This window comes from Lithobates pipiens, unplaced genomic scaffold (assembly GCF_037356315.1).
Source record: "Lithobates pipiens isolate NorthernLeopardFrog02 unplaced genomic scaffold, aLitPip1_a1.2 Scaffold_19, whole genome shotgun sequence".
Classification (NCBI taxonomy): Eukaryota; Metazoa; Chordata; class Amphibia; order Anura; family Ranidae; genus Lithobates; species Lithobates pipiens.
This window is the reverse complement of record NW_027507764.1, coordinates 179,579,508-179,600,144: the sequence shown is the minus strand read 5'-3', so window position 1 is coordinate 179,600,144 and position 20,637 is coordinate 179,579,508. Positions and strand designations below refer to the sequence as shown.

The 20,637-nt window shown below is 44.1% G+C and overlaps 1 protein-coding gene across 5 annotated transcripts in view; it reads right to left on the bottom strand.

Annotated features, from left to right (window-relative positions):
- LOC143996460 (prostatic acid phosphatase-like) overlaps positions 1–20,637 on the bottom strand; it is a 115,798-nt gene that overhangs the window by 67,067 nt on the left and 28,094 nt on the right. For all 5 annotated transcript variants that reach the window (XM_077491518.1, XM_077491514.1, XM_077491516.1 and 2 more), the window contains exon 2: positions 8,600–8,695. In XM_077491518.1, coding sequence (XP_077347644.1) covers positions 8,600–8,695 — 96 coding nt within the window. The remainder of the gene's footprint in view (positions 1–8,599; positions 8,696–20,637) is intronic.

The window sequence follows — 20,637 nt, the reverse complement described above, 5'->3', positions numbered from 1 at the left end:
GGACGCAAGTCCCTTTTCATCCGCTTGCCCATAGACTTGCATGGAGTGTCCAACCAGGTCCGCCTGAAAAACCAACAGGCAGACTTGATCAGAAAGCCCATGCGAAAGGCCTTAGAAAACACTGAAAGCATTGGGTTAGCATGGAACTCAGAGTCAGAAGAACTTGTATTCTTTTAGGGCCGGTTCACACTGCGGCGCGAGGCGAGGCGACACGGCTCGCCTCGCCTCGCTCCCGCAAGTCGCCCCCATTCTGTACAATGGAACCGTTCTGAGAGGAGCGACTCGAGTCGCTCCGACTCAGAAAAAAGGTTCCTGTACTACTTTGGGGCGACTTCGGGGGCGACTTGCATTGACTTCTATACAGAAGTCCTCTGCAAGTCGCCGCTGAGGTCCGTGCAAGTCGCGGCGAGGCAAGTCGGAGACGCCTCGCCGCGCATCGCTGTGTGCACCGGCCCTTACATTTATTGATGGACACACTCTTCTGATTCTTGATCACAGGGTTTATAGCCCCACCTACAGGAGAAGGACGCTAGGCAGAAAATTAACACAAGCTGAGCAGCCCTAGCTGGTATAAACCCCCTCTCTTCTATAGGCAAGACAGTTATTTCTGTTTACTATAGTGTTTCAGGAGTAAGGATCTAGTTCACAGTTGAGACCTGTGGTTCAATGGCTTTTTTCCTTTTTTTCCTGGGATTTTTCCTGCAGAGATTTTCAATTAGCACCTGCGCCCCGAGCCCACTCTATTTTGAAGCCTATTAGAGCCTCTAGCTCTAATCAGGTGCTTCAAAAAGTACCACCCCCTCCCAGCCATAAGAATCCATGTATCTGGCGACAAGTTCTCATCACCAAAAACTGTGCACTTCTACCCTGCCATGTACAGGTTGGCATAGGACAGAGCCCATATTGTCCTCATCACCATTTTTGCACTTGGAGGTAGTGGGACTCAGCAAAAGCAGATTTATGTATCTTTATCACGTGAGCTGCATGTGAAAAAGTAGACTTTATTCCAGGAAACATATAGAATAAATATCTGCAAATGCAAAATTCTTTGTGATGCTTACATTACATTAAGGTGCTAATGATGGATCCGTTTTATGAATTTGTTTTATTATTTTGACGTAATGCCATAAATCTGCTTTTATGTGGAAAAAGAAAATTGGAGATATTTTATGTCTATGCTGGTATTATTACCCCCCTTTTCTTTTGAAATGTTGTTGTTTATAATATTTGCTGTGGGTAAATGACATGCGAGACATGACTCTTTTGCTCTGACTTCCTACTGTCATTTTGAAGCCTTCCTCTCTAGGGCTGCATTCACACCTCTGCGTTTTCAAGCGATTTTGCTGCGTTTTTTACCGCGATTTTGCAACGTTTTTTACAGCGTTTTGCCGCGATTTATGCAGGGCAAAAAGGTCACCAATGTAAAAAGAAGAAAAATGCCTAAATCTGCTCGATTCGAGCGACAAAAAAGGGTCCGGAACTTGTTTGAGCTTCAGGCGTTCGGCTTCAGGCGACATGGAGTAGAGATGTGTGACCTGTCAGGTTCACAGAGCTTCACGGGGAGATCAGATGAAAACAGGCCGTCTGTTTTTCATCCAATCTGCCAGACGGATGAAAAATAGGATCACCATCCGTCTGGATTTCACGGACAGAATTGGATAGCAGTGTGTGTCAGCAGACAGGTCACCGCTGACATCCGCTGCTCCATAAGATTGAATGGAGGCTCAGATCAGGTCTGCCTGAAAAACTGACAGGAGGGCCTGATTGGAAAGCCTGTGTGAAAGGGGCCTAAAGGTAAATAGTAATCTCAGTTTTATAATGGTCAGTATGTACAGTATATGTTAAAGGAAATCAGAATACATAACCAATTGCTCCCACCTGTCCCTTATTTAGAGCATTTCTTTTCACAATATGTTTTTCCAAGGGTATGGTTACGTTTTTCAGTTCAGTCACATTTTTTTTTTTGCAAAACGGGTTTAAAAAACGTATACGGATGTCAATTTTGACATCTGTTTTCATGTCCGCTGACATCTGTTTTTTAGGGGGTATGTAGGGGTACGATGTACCCGATACCCATTCACATGGGGTGGGGGGTGGAATATGGGGGCCACTGGGCTGCACAGTTGGATAAGTGTTTTGTGCGGATTTTGGGGGGAGCCCACACAATTAAAAAAAAAAAGTTGAACCCCCCCATGCCCTACTAGACCCGAAGGGCCTGGTATGGACCTAGGGGGGGACCCCACGCCGTTTTTCTCATGATTATTTTTTGCATTTTGCATTTTTTGCGGGACAGCTGATGACTCATCGGTTGTTAAGGACGTGGCAGCTGGCTTCCTTAGCAACTAGCTATATACAGAGTGTTAAATGAGGGGGGGAAAAAAAGGGTTGAAAAAGCAGATCGTTTGGTAACATCCGTTTCCTGACAGACTCCATGGCAGTCTACGTGTGGGTTTAGTCCCGCCTCCATTACCCTATAGGACGACACTCCCATAAATCTTTGCTCCCTGCCACAGGCCGTGTTCTTTTTTGTCCTCCTCCATAGGACCTAACATGTGTCTTTTTACCCTGAAGACTTACTTTTTCTGCGATACGGACCGGCCGTGTGACTTGGAAGTCGCAAATTTCCAATAAGCTCTAGCTACTAGCAGAGTATGGAAAAGGGGCATATGGAAGAGGCGCTGAAGAGGTGTATGCCTGGTCACTGACAGGTGAAACCGCGTTTTAAGTCGTGAGCCATGCTACTAGCAGGTGACTGTTCGCCCCCAACCCCCCCCTCCTCCTCTCAGAAGTCCGGCATGTGTGGGGACCTACCTCGGCTGGTGTCCGTCTACTGGAGTGGTGAGCCGTTTTCTTTCCATGGCAGCCTTTATTTGTCTTGTTGTCTGCTTTCTTTTTTGCAGTGTCCCCCTGTTTTTTTCGTGTCCCCATACAGCGCCGTGCGGTGTATCTGGCTTGGGCGGCTGGTTTCCGTGCGTTCCAGCCGCCCAGTTACTTCCTCGTTCGCCGCTCGGTCGTTCTGCGCATGCGCGAGACCGGAGCGAGGACGAGGCTTGGTTCGCGCATGCGCGATGCGGGCTTCGCGCATGCGCGATGCGGGCTTCGCGCATGCGCACTAGCGTTTTTGTGACGAAAATCGTGGCGTCATTTTGGCGGCGAATTTAAAAACGGAAAACAGCTTGTAGTATCCCTGGGATGTTTGTGAAGCCTGCAGCACCATTCCTGAGCTCTGATTCTTCAGTTTTAGGTATGTGTCTTTAGGGGATCAGTTTTTTCTCTGCCTCCTTATGCTGTTTTCTGTATTTAAATTAGGCTGTTTTTTCTCCAGCCCTGATGGATCCTTTGGATGCCTCACCGCCTGCTAGTGGCCAGCCCTCTCGGAGAAGGTACTTCTTTGGGGTTACCTGCCGGGGGGGGGGAAGCAGTGGAACATTAGGGAATGTTCCACTAACACTGCTGGTTTTGTTCTACAGCCCTTCTAGGTCTACTCAACGACGAAGTTCTCACCGAGGAAGCGACTCGTCTAAGTCCCACCGCCGGCATTCCTCTTCCAGGTCCAGACGACGTGATTCTCCTGCGAGATCCAGTCTCCGTAGCCGGGAATCTTCCCTTCAACAGCTGGCCCAAGTCACGTAGCTGAAGGTGTATGCTGGGGGTGCAAGACGCAGGTTCCTGCTGACAAGTCCCTTTGTGACGCCTGTTATGTTAAAGCGACGGGTGAAAGGAGTGACTCTGACCAACAGCTAAGGTCTATGGTGGAAAGATTGGTTAAAGACAGTCTTAAGAAGTTTGAAGCCCCCCAGTTGTCTCCCATAGAGTCTCCAAGGTCTCCGGGGAGGGATGCTCAGGCCCAGGACACTTGGGATTCCTCGTTGCCTAGCCATCCATCTGCTGTCCTCTCAGAGAGGGAATCTGAGGAGGAAGAGTCTGGTTCAGGTTTTGACTTTGCCCTGTTTCCTTAACGGCTTCCTCCCTTGGTCAAAGCCGTTAAGGAAACATTGAACTGGGAAGAGCCGGTAGTGGCCCCGGCAAAACAAAGAAAATTTTTCAAACAATTGAAGAAAGAGCGTATTAGCTTCCCCTTCCTCTCAGAACTGGGAGAAGTGATCTCAGATGAGTGGAGTAAGGTAGAGAAAAAGAATTCTCTTCTATCTAAGATTCAGAGACTTTATCCTTTCAAGGAAGAAGAGGTTAAGAACTTGGAGTCTCCTCCTCTAGTGGACGCAGCAGTAATGCGATTGGGCAGACATGTGACTCTTCCCCTTGAAGACACGGTCTCTTTTAAGGACGCTTTGGATAGGAGAATTGATTCTGACCTAAAGCGGATCTATCTACAGGCTGGCATGGCCTGTAAGCCGGCTCTGGCCTTAGCGGCTCTGTCTAGAGCAATGGAGGTTTGGTCCAATAACGTTGATGATTCACTCAGGAATGTTTCTGAAGATCTGGCCAGGAGTTCTCCCATTCAGGAAATGAGACTGGCCTCAGCTTTCCTGGGGGAGGCCTCGATAGACATTATCCGTCTGGTGGCTCGAGTTATGCTCTCATCTGTAACTGCCAAGCGTGCCCTTTGGCTCCGTCCTTGGTTGGCCGATCCCGCTTCTAAGCAGGTCTGGTGCCGTATTCCTTTTGATGGTTCCTCCCTTTTCGGCAATAAGCTGGATAGTGCCATAACTCGAGCCACTGGGGGAAAGTCGGGGTTTCTCCCCCAGGATAGACGCCTGCAGAATCAAAGAAGATCGTTCCCTAGGAAGCAGGTTCAAGATCGTGCTAGGGAGGCACGCACTTATAGGCCTGGACGGGAATTTTCCAGATCTTGGAGGTCCAGACAGACATCTCTCAAGAAGTCTGCGAAAAGCAGTTCAATGGGGGAGAAGGAGCCGACTAAGTCCTTTTGAGATCAAGCCCGTCCAGGCGGTCCGGGTAGGAGCACGTTTGTTCCACTTTCGGCACGTTTGGTCGGCCTTGATCCAGGATTTTTGGACCGTCAAGACGGTTTCATCCGGACACACGTGGACGTTCAGCAGTGTACCCAAGCTCAAGTGTGTTCCCACATCCATTCCAAAGTCGGAAGAAAAAAGACAAGTTCTTCTAACTTACATAAAATCTTTGTTGGATCAAGGCGCCGCTATTCCTGTTCCAGATGTCCAGCGCGGCGGGGGAATGTATTCACCTCTTTTCCTGGTCCAGAAGAAGAACGGTACATGGAGGCCCGTAATAGACCTGACGCATCTAAATCACTACATAAAGAAGGAAAAGTTCAAAATGGAAACGCTGTCCACGATTCAACAATCAGTGCAGCCAGGGGACTGGCTTGTCTCAATAGACCTCAAAGACGCCTATTTTCACGTCCCGGTGGCCACAGAGTTCCAACAGTTTCTTCGTTTTTCCATTGGCCAGCTGCATTTACAGTTTACTTGCCTTCCTTTCGGTCTGTCAACCTCCCCTCGCACTTTCTCAAAGGTCCTTCTGGCAGTTGTAGCCTTGTTGAGAATCAGAAAGATCAGGATTCATCATTATCTAGACGATCTGCTTCTTCTCGCTCAGGACAAGGATTGTCTCTTGAGCCACAGGGATCAAGTCATTGCAACCCTCAAAGAGTTCGGTTGGCTCCTGAATTTAGAGAAGAGCCAGTTGGTTCCTACACAGTCTCTCGTGTTCCTCGGCGCCCTGTTCAACATGGCAAAAGTTACCATCTCTCTGCCCGAGGAGAAGATTGCAGTAGTACGGGACAGGATCCACCTAGCTCTCTCCTCTTCTCGTCTCAGTGCTCTTCATTGCCTAAAGATCATAGGCACCATGGTATCTACGATACCGATGGTGAAGTGGGCACAATGTAGGATGCGCCCCTTTCAGGTGGGGTTTCTCCGTCAATGGTCGGGAGAGAAGGCCCAGTCCATCGAAGTTATTCAGACCATGAGAGGTTCCCTCCTTTGGTGGCTTCGTCGGGAGAATCTACTGAATTGTCATTCTCTTCTGCCAATCAAATGGATCTCAGTAACGTCAGATGCCAGCAACGAGGGCTGGGGGGCACATTGTCTTTCGGAAGTGGCTCAGGGCATTTGGGACTTTCCCGCTCGGGGAATAGTGTCGAATGTGTTGGAACTAAGAGCAGCCTTCCTAGCGCTGTTGGCATTTCCACATCTGATAGTGGGTGCATCCGTAGTCCTCAGGCTGGACAATACGACTGCGGTCGCATACGTGAGGAAGCAAGGGGGCACCAGAAGTCGGTCTTTGCTGAAGGAAGTGGATCCAATAATGCGTTGGGCCCAAAGGAACCTGTCCAACCTAACAGCAGCCTATGTACCCGGAGTCCTCAATGTCCAGGCGGACTTTCTATCACGAGTCCACTTGGACAACAACGAATGGACCCTTCGCGAAGAGGTGTTTCAGTGGGTTCTATCCTTGGGGATGTCTCCAGAAGTGGACCTCTTCGCCTCTCATTTCAACAAGAAGCTAACAAGGTTCTATTCAAGGTTCAAGGATCCGCAGGCCTACGGGATAGATGCCCTAACAGAGCAGTGGCGATTCCACAAGGCATATGCCTTTCCCCCAACGCCAATCATCTTCCAATTCCTGAAGAGACTCAGATGGGAAGGAGTAGAAGTATTGGCAATAATCCCGTACTGGCCCAACAGGCCCTGGTTTCCTCTCCTATCCCTCCTCAGCTTTCGGGACCCAGTTCCTCTTCCATCCAGACGGGACCTTCTCTCCCAAGGGTCGGTTCTCCATCCATGTCCGGCTCACCTTCGGCTGAAGGTCTGGTTCTTGAGAGGGGAAGGCTGGAAGCTCTAGGGTGTCCTAAGGAAGCCATTCCCACTCTCCTAAGTGCAAGGAGAAGAAGCACTAATAAGGTGTATGAACGAATCTGGGTTAAGTTCGTTTCTTATGTGTCCTCCAGAACCAGTTCCTATGTTTCACCCACAGTTCAAGATGTGTTGGGGTTCCTGCAATGAGGCTTGGACTTACCTTTATCAGTCAGCTCCCTTCGCGTTCAAGTTTCGGCTATTTCTGCTTTTACAGGGGTTCAGTGGGCCAGGCATGCCCTTATCCAGCAGTTTTTCAAGGGCGCAATAAGATTGAGACCCCAAAGAAAACTCAGATTCCCTAAATGGGATCTGCCTCTAGTCCTGGACTTCTTTTCTCTGCTCAGTAAGGATCTCTCCATCCGAGAACTCACCTTGAAAACCGCGTTCCTGGTGGCAGTCACCTCAGCGAAACGAGTGTCAGAAATTCAAGCTCTGGGAGTCAAGGAGCCTTTTCTAACCTTTTTTCCGGACAGAGTGGTCCTAGTTCCAATGTTGGGGGTCAAACCCTAAGGTCACTTCGGTTTTTCATGATAATCAGGAAATCTCTCTACCCTTATTCAGATCCTCGGATTCCTTGGAAACTCATCCTCTTGACGTTGGACGCTCATTAAAGCTCTACTTGGAAGCTACAGCTCCGTTCCGGCAGTCGGACTTCCTGTTCATTCTGTTCTGCGGAAAGAACAAGGGCACTAGAGCATCAGTCAGGGCAATTGCAGCATGGATAGTTCAAGCAATCCAGTGGGCATACAGAGAAAAGGGCTTGGCTCCTCCTCAGGCGGTGACGGCACATTCGACCAGAAGTCTTTCTACCTCATGGGCAGCTTCTCGCCATGTGGCTCCTGACGTGATATGCAGGGCGGCCTCGTGGTCTTCCATTCACACCTTTATGTCTCATTATTGTGTTGAGCCAGCGGCTTTATCCTCAGTTGATTTTGGAGTTAAAGTTTTGTCAGTTGACGGTGTCAAATAAATCTTTGTTAAGCAGCATTTTTGCCCACCCGGGTGTGTCTTGGCGAGTTATTTCCCACATGTAGGCTGCCATGGAGTCTGTCAGGAAAACGGAAAATTTATGTCAAATACTTACCGTAATTTTCCTTTCCTGATGGACTCCATGGCAGCAGGAGTTCCCTCCCAAATGGCTGGAGTAGGATAGTTACCGAACACGGCCTGTGGCAGGGAGCAAAGATTTATGGGAGTGTCGTCCTATAGGGTAATGGAGGCGGGACTAAACCCACACGTAGGCTGCCATGGAGTCCATCAGGAAAGGAAAATTACGGTAAGTATTTGACATAAATTTTCCGTTTTTTCGTCTGTTCCATTTTTTTTTTAATGGAAGAAAAATAGGGGTTTCTTCTTAAAAACCGGAGCTTAGCTTAGCTTAACGGAGACGGATGTCAGCGGATGATTATCCGTTAACGTCCGCTATCCCATAGGGATACATGTCTTTCCATTAGGTACTGTACATAGCATAGGATATAATTCCTGAAAGAACTGAAGTTATGCTAGCCATACTCATAACTTTGCAAGCAGTTTTAACCAGCTTTTTACAAAAATTATGGAACAGGTCAAGGCAACATGCCACCATATGCAGTATATTATATGGTTACATGTTTATTAAAATTTTAGGTATGATGATAGGTGTACAGGATTCATTTGGTTGCTTTTATTGTTTAAAAGTTGTTAAACCTGCTAGACAATAGACAATTGTTTGGACTACTTTACAGTTTTTAGTACATTACTCAAATATATAGTATTTCATATAAAACAAATTACCAAATAATGTGTTGGGGTCATACCTGTGTAAGTTGTCCATACCCATCAGGCCAAGAATCTTCCTTATACTTGTCATTAGGATAAGTTTCACCTGAACTTCTATCACCATGTCGGAAAACCTAACAAAGAGAAAATGTAAAAAAAAACCAACTCAGCGCTTAGGTGCACAGACTTACTTAATACAAGGGTTGGTAAATAAATGTCAGGGGAATTCAATAAAGCACTTAAGCCGGCCATAAATGGTTCAAATCTGGGCTGGTTCAGCAGGGACTGCCCAAAATTCTAACCATGTATGGGGAAGCTGCTTGCACCCAAGTTGATCGATCGATCACCTTGGGTATAACCAGCCTGCCGAACTTTCATTGCGATTATTGCCAGCGGCTAGCAATAATCACTTCATGTTCTCCCAGCCAAGATGACCCTCGGCAGGAGAACACATTATTCCTGCGGGAGGGATTCCCCCATAAACACTGACTGGAATCGAGCAGTGTTCTTTAATGCAACCTTTTGTTTCCTGCTGCCAGTTTTGTTAGGTTTATTGAAATGAATAAATACATACTTTTCTGGGTAAATCTGGTATAAATGTAATAGGTTTCTCTAATGCTGCGTACACACAATCGGAATTTCGGCCAGCAAAAAAGACCGATGAGAGCTTTTCATCGGAAAATGCGACCGTGTGTATGTTCCATCGGAATTTAGCTGGCCAAATTCCCGCCAGCAAAAATTTGATAGCATGTTCCCAAATTTCCCATTGGAAAAACTTTCTATCTGAAATTCCGATCATGTGTATGCAATTCCGACGCGCAAAAACTCAAGCATGCTCAGATTCAACTACGAGATGGAAGCTATTACTAGGTATTGAACTTCCTTTTTTCTAGTCCTGTCAAACGTGTTGTATGTCACTGCGTTCTTAGCAGTCGGAATTTGGTGTGACTGTGTGTAGGCAAGACAGTTTGAGCAGAATTCCATCGGAAATCCATCGGGAAACCCATCTGAGCTTTTTCCCACGAGAATTCAGATTGTGTGTACGTGGCATAAGGCTTTTTTCACACTTGCCACGCTTCTGGGGCAGAATCGATTTCAAAGCGCACTACAATTGCAAAACGCAGGTTCAGATGACATTATTTTCAATAGCACCTAAAACGCAATGTGGTTTTACCCCGATTTATCACGTGGCAAATTGCATCATGTGAAGCTTGTGGACCAAAAAGGAGCAGGAGCTTCTAACTTTTGACAATTGTTGTCCAACTTTCGGCCAACAAAGGTTGGATTACAGGCTAGAAAATTTTCTGCAGACAACGGTTTGACGTCAGATTTTCATATGGTCAGTACACAAATCTGTCACACAAAAGTCGAAAGTACAAAAACGCATGCTTGGAATCAATGCTCACCAAACAAGAAATTAGCAGAAGGGGCCCAAAGGGTGGCACTCAAGAGCTGAAATTCCTCGTAGTACATCACTACGTTCATGTTTGTGGCAGGACAATTGTGTACTGTTAGTATGCAAGACAAGAAGGGCCTGGCACGCGTCCTTTTGCTAAAAATCAGATGCTCGGTTGGCCAACAATCGTACCATGTGTACGAGGCTTAAGAGAGGTGAATTGGGAGTGTAGACTTGAATTATACACTTTTACACTTTTGGTCATATGTATCCAACCAAAAATAAGCCTATAAAAATATAATCAAATTTGGGGGGAAAAAAAATGTAAATTTGACTGAAATTAGTATATTTTCAGGTCAAATTATGCCTCTTTTACACTGGCAGACAAATAGTGGTAAAAAATAGTCGGCTGAGACATGGTCTTACACCCCCGCAACCTAACACTGACATGGCTATACACATACTGTAGCTGCAGCAATTTTAACTCGGGCTGCAGAGATCAATGGAGTCGCACCACAACTGCGAGCTTGTGGTCTTCCAATGTGAAAATGCCATTTGGCCAACAAAGAAAAACAATTGGAGTCAGGAGGCGGCAGTAGCACCTCTTGAACCCCTGCCAGCTGCTACTATGCTGCCCTCTGAAAAACAGTTCACCGCAGATTGCTTTTCAGAGGGTGGAAAGCTTTACCGCCTTTCTGAAAGAGCTCCTATTCTTTTTGTAAAATCCCCCCACGGAGTCTTCCAATGGAGGTAAAACAAATCTGTATTGTTCTGAGATAATCTGAGACTGCTCAGGATTGTTTTGTACCTTATATGGTTTTATTTGTTCTTATAAATCAGCTCAGCTAACAACTTGAAACTAATCTGACCAGTTTGCTATGTTACAGGTGGTCATCTGGAATAAAGAAAAAAGAGAGGGTTGTGCTAGAAAAATATGTAAATAGTCAATCTGTGAAAACCTAAATAATAAGATAAATGGGTATTACCATCAATCCTATACAAAAAAAGGTGCAAAAAAATCGCAAAATACATGTGTATATAAATAAAAATAATCTCTCCAGTGTGATAAAAGATTATAAAGAGAAAAGGGGTTTGGACATCTAATAGAAATAAATATCCAATCCGATGACCAGTGTAGAAAAATCAAATGTCAGTGAAAAGAGCACAATTAATAAATAATGCATAATAAGAAACGATCACTTTGATGATCTAAATAGTCCATAATCCTATTAGAAAGTCCCAAATTATGGAATAATAGTAATAACTCCCACAGTGATGGAACAGTGAAAGAAAATCCAAATTCGTGCAGACTGTGAACACCTCTACCACAATTAACACTGCCGCTTAACCAGAGACAAAAGGTTCTTTATTATAGAGAAACACAAAGCGCATATGGCTAATTCTCCCCAGCCAGGGATCCTTGGACAGATAGGATGGTGAAAACAACCTCTCGCAGTTCAAGCTCAGCAACAATCCCACACGTCAGCGGACATACAAAGAATAAAGCTTGCAATAATGTAAAACCAAACGCTTTAATGTAACAAGTAAAAACAAATTGCGCACTTACATAGCACCAATAGATAAGTAGCATGTAGTTACTCGAGCCGGCCGGTCTTGAAAAAATGCCCGATACTTCTGGGACAGCCACGTGTAGCGGTGACGTCAGTGCGTCGCTCTTCCTCCCTACGCGTTTCATCACTAATAGGACGTCGTCACGGGGTACGGGCGGCGTCCTGACGCACCGCTTATATAGTAACAAACAACCAAGCCTCAGTCTGACCTCCGGAAATGAAATGGAAACCGCCATCTTGGTTGAGGGAAATACACCATCGAATGTTAAAGTAAAGATAGTCCCGAAAAATACAGCGGGATGGAAACAAATCGAAAATTATTATACCATCAATATTCGATTTGCGCACATCGAATGCGGATGGCAAGGCAAATCGAATATGTGATAGAAAAAATAAATAAATGGATGGTCTGTTATGGCGATCTAATAAAAAATTTTAAAGAAAAAAATCTTCTTAATTAATGTAGGGGATCCATAGACAATCAACCCTACCTCGCTCACACAGAACCACAAACAACAATTCGTCTAAAAACGCATAAAATATAATTGGAGAATACAAATAAAGATAAAAATAAAAAATAAAAATTCCCAAAAAATTAGAACTAATATTGGGAAAAACAGAGAAGAGCAGACCCCTTATCAGAGCTTGCAGGGGCGTGACCAGATGTCAGGGTGAGAGGTCGCGGCGGGCTCAGACCTACCGCTCGCTCCAGAGACTAATGCTGCCAAGGTAGTGTGGAGGAGGAGGAGGGAAGGAGAAGCCGAGCGTTGTGGAGCCGAAAACGAGGGGACGCTGTGAAGCCGTGACACCACGAAAGCGAGATCAACGGTACACTCGGTTGTTCGAACGGCGCGACAGTGGAGATATGTGGAGGTCGCCATAGGAAGCTCTCCCATAGAGGAACATCGATTCCCACGTAAGAAACCCTGTAAGAGAGGGACGCAAAGCGAAGGGAGGGATTGAGCGATACCTCCCCCCCGGTAGAAGAGACGTAAGACCCGAAGGTATGACTAGGAAAAGGGGGGTGGAGGAGGCGACCACACATACACGTTGCTGCTGCTGCCGCCGCTTCTAAACTGGAGCAATATGCCCATACGCCTAATCAGACCCCAAACCAAACACCTAGAAAGAACGTGCAAGTCGGAGAGGGGCGGCCGCAGAGTACTGCAGCCGTGCAAACGGTCGGAAGGAAAAGCCAGGGTTTGACGACCGAAATAGAGCCGACAAGTCTAAACGAAGTAATATGTGTGGCAGTCCGGTCGGACACTACGGGTGTAATGGGTGGAATATCGGAAGCACAAGCGTCCGTGAGTAATCTCTCCTTGGAGAGGGGGACTGGATGGGACACTGAGATAAGTACAGAAGGAGAAATTTGGGCAAAAGGTAAAGAACCATCACTAAAAGAAATTCTTTCTGCAGTGAATACATGTAAATTATCATTGGACGTTGTATCAGACCAATTAAAGCAGATAAGAGAAGATGGGATAAATCTTAAAAATGAAGTACAGAAAACTGCGGCCCGTATATCAGATATGGAGGAGAGAGTCAGCCAGGTGGAGGATGAAGTACTCCCGTTGAAACAGGAGATGCAAATGATGAAGGGCCAGTTAAATTTGTGTATGGCTAAAATGGATAATATGGAAAATATTATACGCAGGAATAATATCAGAGTTTTAGGTGTCCCGGAGAAAAGTGAAGGCAATAATCTTGCTGAATTCATGGAAATATGGATAAAGGATAAAGTAGGGAGTGAGAAGCTATCAAGATTTTTTGCAATTGAAAGGGCGTATAGAATTCCGTTTAGGATGGTGGAAGGAAGAAGTTATCCTAGACCCATAATCATTCAATTGCTGTCCTATAGAGATAAAGTTGCTATCCTTCAAAGAGCAAGAGAACTGCGTAACCTTGAATATAATGGGATAAAGATTTCATTGTATCCGGATTTTTCCCCAGAGTTGCAAGGACAGAGAGCTAAGTTCATAGAGTGCAAAAAGAAATTGCAGAGTCTTAAAGTGAACTATGCATTGCTTTATCCGGCAAAGTTGAGGGTATCAGCATTTGGGGAAAACATATTTTTTAATAGTCCAGAAGAAGTTAAGTCGTGGTTGGAGGAAAATAAATGTCTGCTGCAACAGAGGGAAATGCTGTAGTATGAAAACAGAAAGAAAATGGACAATTTTTTCTTTTTTTCTGGACTAAGAGGGAATGTCCCCATACTGCTTTGTTTGTCTCCTTCCCTCTCTCCTTCCCCCCTTCCCTCTTTTTTTTTTTTTTTTTTTTTTTTTTTGGTTGTTTTGGCAGTAATTTGGACTATTGTTTGTTATAGAAATAAGAGTTATGGGAGTGGGTGGATAGGGTGAGCAGGTGGGGAGGATATATCACCCTGGGAGGTAAAAACGGTCATGTTGGAAGCCCCTTAGAAGGGCCCCAAGTGGGGCATGGGAGGGTTGGGGAGGGAAAAAAAAAAAGGGATGGGGAGTATGAATGGATGAATGATAGTGAGAGAAAGGAGTTTGAAAGGATACGAAAGGATATAGGTAGGCACGGTAAAGGATTATTAATTGCACAAGAAAAAAAATATATCTATTTAAGTATAGAGTTGATGGGTGAAATTGTATTGAATATGTTGGTCAGGTAAAAGGGCACAAGAAAATGAAATTAAGAGAGGCACAAGGAAATAATATTGTTCAATTTATATAAAATGTGTGTAAAATGTGTATAAGAAAAATGGTAAATATGAGATATAAAATATGTGTGGGATTAAAATCTTGGAGCATTGGGAAAAAAGAAATAAGCGAGGGGGAGAGCACGTGTGAAAACACAGAGAAAGCACATAGAATGGAGAATAAAAGTATGATATTGTGATTTAGGTCTCAAATATGGGAGTAAGTAGTAAGGTAGGGAATTTCACTAAAGAGGTTAAAATTTGTTCTTGGAATATACGGGGGGTGAAGGAACAGTTGAAGAGACGTGCGTTATTTTCCATGGGGAGTATGGGTAATTATGGGATGCTCTGTTTACAGGAGACCCACCTGGACCGTGATACAATCAGTGTGCTAAGACACAGGAAATATAGGATACAATATCACTCTACATACACTTCCTACTCAAGGGGAGTGAGTGTCTTAATAGACCCTGGGTCGGGTCTAACTTGCAGGCAGAGCATCGTAGATGTTAAAGGGAGATATGTGTTCCTTTTTTGTGGTATAGAAGATAGAGTATGTGTGATTGCAACTGTGTATATCCCACCACCATTTAATGCAGAAATATTACATGAACTGCTGAAGTTTATAAAGGATAAGTCCGGAATCCCAGTCATAATAGCAGGGGACTTCAATATGATAATGGATCAAAAAATAGATAGGTTCCCACAGAAGGGCGGTAGTAGGGAGGGACCTAATGGGTTGTTATTTCAATTCTGTGAAGAAACGGGTTTTGTGGATATATGGAGAAAGTGGAACCCCTTTAAAAAACAGTATTCTTGTCACTCTAAGACGTACTCCACTTTGTCCAGGATCGATATGGTGCTGTGTAATGAAGAGGCGCTGGGGATGGTGGAGAAAGTGGAGTACGAGCCAAGGGGAATCTCGGACCATTCACCGGTAATGTTTTTAATGACAATAGGGAGAGGATGTAGTAGAAGGGAATGGAAGATAAACCCATTTTGGTTAGAACTAATGGATAACATGGAAGAGGTAAAAGAAAACTTAAAAGAATTTTTGAGCATAAATGTGGGATCTACGTCCCTGGGAATAATGTGGGATACCTTGAAAGCTTTCTTAAGGGGGGAACTAATAAAAAAGATATCGCAGATTAAGAAGAATGGGGCAGCAAAGGAAACAGAAGTAAAAGAAAGGATAAGGAGGTCAGAAGAGAGGTATATAAGGGCCCCCTCAGAAGAAAGTTCCAAGGAATGGGAGAAAAATCAGGTAGAATATAAAAGACTTATATGGGAGAAAGAAGAGAGGAAAAGGCAGTTTCAGAGGCAGTCCTTCTTTTGCGAAGGGGAACAAGTGGGGAGGGTATTGTCAATGATTGCTAAATCAAATAGCTCGTCCCCAATAATACCGGCGATATTGGACAGGGAGGGAGGTATGAGGAAGTCAACACCTGAAATAGTGGAAGAGTTTAGAAAATATTATGAGGAACTATATAAAGTTTCAAACTCCGAAGTAGAGGGGGAGATGCAGGAATTTTTTGGGAAAATAACATTACCCAGGCTGTCGGAGGAAGATAGGGAGGGTTTGGAAGCACCATTGACCCTGGAGGAGCTGCAAAAAGTAACAGCAGAAATGACAAATCAGAAAGCACCAGGTCCGGATGGACTGCCGATAGAGATTTATAAAAAATTTGGGGAGATACTTTTACCGGCTCTCCTACAGGTGTTCAATGGCGCTTTTGAAGTGGGACAGCTGCCGCAATCAATGATGGAGGCCACAGTGGTGGTCCTAGCAAAAGAAGGGAAAAACCAATTGGAGACCGCATCATATAGACCTATATCGTTATTGTGTTCAGATGTTAAAATTTTGGCAAAAGTACTTGCAACAAGGGTAAAAAACATAATACCAAAACTAATACACCAGGACCAAACTGGGTTTATCCCAGGGCGGTCCACAAATATGAATGTGAGACGCACTTATTTAAACATTCAGATTCCTTCAGAAAATAAAGGGAATAGAGCAGTTATGTCCTTAGATGCAAAAAAAGCCTTCGATAGTGTGGAGTGGCATTATTTGAGGAGGGTGTTGGCGGAATTTCAATTTGGCCCGAGATTTATGCAATGGATAAGAGTACTGTATACAGGCCCTAGGGCGAAAGTGAGAATAAATGGGGAATGTTCAGAGGGGTTCCATTTGGAGAGGGGGACAAGACAGGGGTGCCCTTTGTCGCCCCTGCTTTTCGCCCTCTCGATGGAACCTCTGGCTATAGCCTTGAGAGAGGCGAAGGATATTCGGGGGTTTAAAAGAGGGAACGAGGAGGAAAAGGTCGCCTTGTATGCAGACGATGTATTGCTGTTATTAGGGGACACGGGGCCCTCATTAGTGGCGGCAATGACCCTGATAAAAGAATTTGGGTATTTCTCCGGACTTGAAATTAACTGGGAAAAATCTGCCCTCCTACCAGTGGACCCCCTCGATACCCCACTGCCAGCACAGGTATCCCAAATAGAAATAGTTAAACAAATGAAGTACTTGGGAGTGAATATGACGGCAGACCCAAGGCAGTATATAGCAGGGAACTTAGTCCCACTTATGTCAAAATTAAAACGTAAAATTAGAATATGGAAGAACCTCCCCTTGTCAGTAGCTGGTAGGTGCAACTTAATTAAGATGGTGTGGATGCCTCAAATATTATATGTTATACAAAACTCACCGGTTTGGATTCCAAAATATTGGTTTAAAAAAATGGAAAGTTTGTTTAGAGAGGTGATATGGAAGAACAGTGTGGCAAGAATTAGCTTACAAGTACTACAGAGACCAAGGGAAATGGGTGGGATGGCACTACCTAATATGAGATACTACTTTCTGGCTGCCCAATTACAGTATATGAGGGGAGGTAACCTGGTGGCGGTGACAGGAAGGGGGGTTGGACCCCTGGGGAGGGATACTCCACATAATACGGTCGCGGAAGCCGTGGAAGCCGACTCATTTAGGACCAGCTGCCCCACAGTCCAACTGATGGTAAAGTGTTGGGAGGAGGTAAAAATAATATTGGGGTATAGAGGATATACAGAATTCTCACCAATATGGGAAAATAAAAATCTAGGGGAAATTAAGAAAATGGGGAGATTAGTAGAATGGGATCGGAGCGGCATACATTTCTTAGTACAACTATATAAGGACGGGAGACTGAAAACATTTCAGGAACTAAGGGATGAATATGGGTTACCGGCTTATTACCTCCTTAATTATATACAAATTAAACATGCGCTAGAGGCACAATTTAGAAACAGGAAGTTGGAATGGAGTAAAATGCCTGCACTCAGGAGAATCATAAGTCATAATATATCGAAAGGAGGTATTTCAGAGATCTATAGGTACCTAAAGGGAACAGAACAAGAAGGGGTAATAGAGGAGGAAAAAAAAGCAAAATGGGAAAGAGAGGTGGGCCCAATATCGGTAGAACAGTGGGAAAAGGCTCTGGCATTGGGGGCGAAAGTTTCCTTATCTCCATCAAATAGTATATCTCAAATGTATTTAATCCATAGGGTATATTACACTCCTCTCAAATTGTATAGATTTGGGTGTAGACGGGATGCAGAATGCCAAAGATGTGGGGACCGAAGAGGAGATTTAATACATATGATTTGGCGATGCCCAAGATTATATAGATATTGGGTAGGAATAATAGGGGAAATTAATAAAGTGTTTGGGTTATCACTAGAAGTAGAAGCTAAAATATGTATAATGGGATTGATAGAAGAAGAGGAGGTACGAAGGGATATCCATACAGCAGTCATTAGATGCCTTTTTCAGGGGAGGAAATTAATTGCGTGTAAATGGCAGAGGAGGGAAGCGCCTACAGTAAAGGAATGGATGGAAAGGGTGAAAGATAACATAAAAAAGGAGGAATACATATATAGGAAAAGAGGTAATTATGGGAAGTTTGTTAAAATATGGGGAAAGTGGGGTGTGTAAAGGGTGAGTAAGTTACAAGAGTGATGGATGAAGGAGGGTATGAATGAGAGGTGGGGAGGGGGATGGGAGAAGGGAATGAGTAATTTGTTTAAGTTTGATGTTATTTAAAATTTTCTTTTGTATAAATTGTGAATGGAATATTATTGGCGGAGGGAATGGGAGGGGGAGAGGGCTGATAAGGGGAGGGAGGTTGGGATGGGGGGATAAGGGTAATTTGTTTGTAAGGGGAATTATTGTATGTGATTACTTTGTGGCAATATTTGTAAACTTGAATATAAAGTAAATAAAATAAAAAAGTTTAAACTTTAAAAAAATATTGGGAAAAACAATATAAACCACTTAGGTGGTCCGTAACCCACCGGAGATCAGACTGTTAGGCAAGAATGTGCAAACAATTGTATGTTTATACAAATAAAATACAATAAAGCAATAAAACAAGTAAGAAAAAATTATATAAGAAAAAATATAAGCCAAAATCACTAGGAGTTTTCTATAAAACAGTTACCATCCACATCAATGTTCAAACCGAAAGGGCTATAGCTCTTTCATTTATACACCCAGGCCATCTCTAGTCTGAAAATGCTCCGAACCAAACAGCTACCCCTCCAGTTTGGCCTAAATTTGTCAATTCCTAAAAAAATCGTGTTAGAAGGATCTCTGTTGTGAACAGTTAGATAATGTTTAGAAACGGAATGTTTGGTGAACCCTTTTCTAATGTTGTTTATATGCTCATTGAGACGGACCTGTAAGGGTCTCTTGGTCCGGCCCACATACTGCAGGCCACATGGACACTGGAGTATATAGACAACCCCGGTAGTGGAACATGTAATAAAGGGTTCAATGGAGAACGTTTTTGAGGTACAGGAAGAAGAGAAACTAGTAGTCCTTCTTGTGGTACATCGATTTAACTGACAAACCTGGCACCTCCTACACTGGTAGTAACCTGTGAGTTCAGAAAAAAGATTTGATCTTTCCCTAGGAGGATCAAATCTTTTCTATAATTTGGGACTTTCTTTATGGACTTTCTAATAGAATTATGGACTATTTAGATCATCAAAGTGATTGTTTCTTATTATGGATTATTTATTAGTTGTGCTGTTTTCACTGACATTTGATTTTTCTACACTGGTCATCGGATTGGATTTTTATTTCTATTAGATGTCCAAACCCCTTTTCTCTTTATAATCTTTTATCACACTGGAGAGATTATTTTTCTTTATATACACATGTACTTTGCGATTTTTTGCACTTATTTTTGTATATGATTGATGGTAATACCCATTTATCTTATTATTTAGGTTTTCACAGATTGATCATTTACATATTTTTCTAGCGCAACCCACTCTTTTTTCTTGTGAATGTAGTATAACATTTGGGTCTTGCAGCTTGTCTTTGTTTTTTGATTAGGCAAGCGCGTTTTTTTTTCTTTTTATATGGTCATCTGGAATGCCTTATAACAAGCAGCCAAGATGCAGTAAAATACAATTTAAATGACAGATTAACCACTTAAGGACCGCCGCATGGCAATGTACGTCGGTGCAATGGCACCAACAGGCACAAGCACGTACATGTACGTGCTCACCTTCCAGCGGGTGGGGGGTCCGATCGGTCAATCAGTCACAGTGTCACTGATTGCAGTGATCATTTATTTTCTGATCACTGCATTTAGTGTCAGTTGTGACAGTAAAAACTATCAGGGCAGTTAGTGTTAGGTCCAGGGTAGCCCCCTACCCCCCCAATAAAGGTTTAACCCCCTGATTGCCCTTAGAGTTAACCCTTTCACCCCCTTTTGCCAGTGTCACTAAGCGATCATTTTTCTAAACGCTGCATTAGTGTCACTGGTGCCGCTAAGTAGCTAGTTATTTTTTTAGGTTCACCGCCAGGTTTTTATAGTGCTAGGTACCCTGATATAATACCCAATAATGGTTTTAACCCCCTGATTGCCCCTAGTTAACCCTTTCACCCCCTTTTGCCAGTGTCACTAAGCGATCGTTTTTCTGATCGCTGCATTAGTGTCACTGGTGCCGCTAAGTAGCTAGTTATTTTTTTAGGTTCACTGCCAGGTTTTTATAGCGCTAGGTACCCCGATATACTACCCAATAATGGTTTTAACCCCCTGATTGCCCCTAGTTAACCCTTTCACCAGCAATCACCGTATAAGTGCCACTGGTGACGCTGGTTAGCCAGTTAGTTATTTAGGTTCCCCGTCAGGTTTTTATATAGCGCCAGGGACCCCCCATATACTACCTAATAAAGATTTAACCCCCTGATTGCCCCTAGTTAACCCTTTCACCAGTGATCACCGTATAAGTGTTGCGGGTGGCCCTGGTTAGTTAGTTTGCTTTTTATAGTATCAGGGCACCCACCATTTATTACCCAATAAAGGTTTAACCCCCTGATCACCCGGCGGGTGATATCAATTAGGTTTTAGGGTCAGGGTCTGCGTCGCCCCAGGCAGCGCTAGGTTAGTG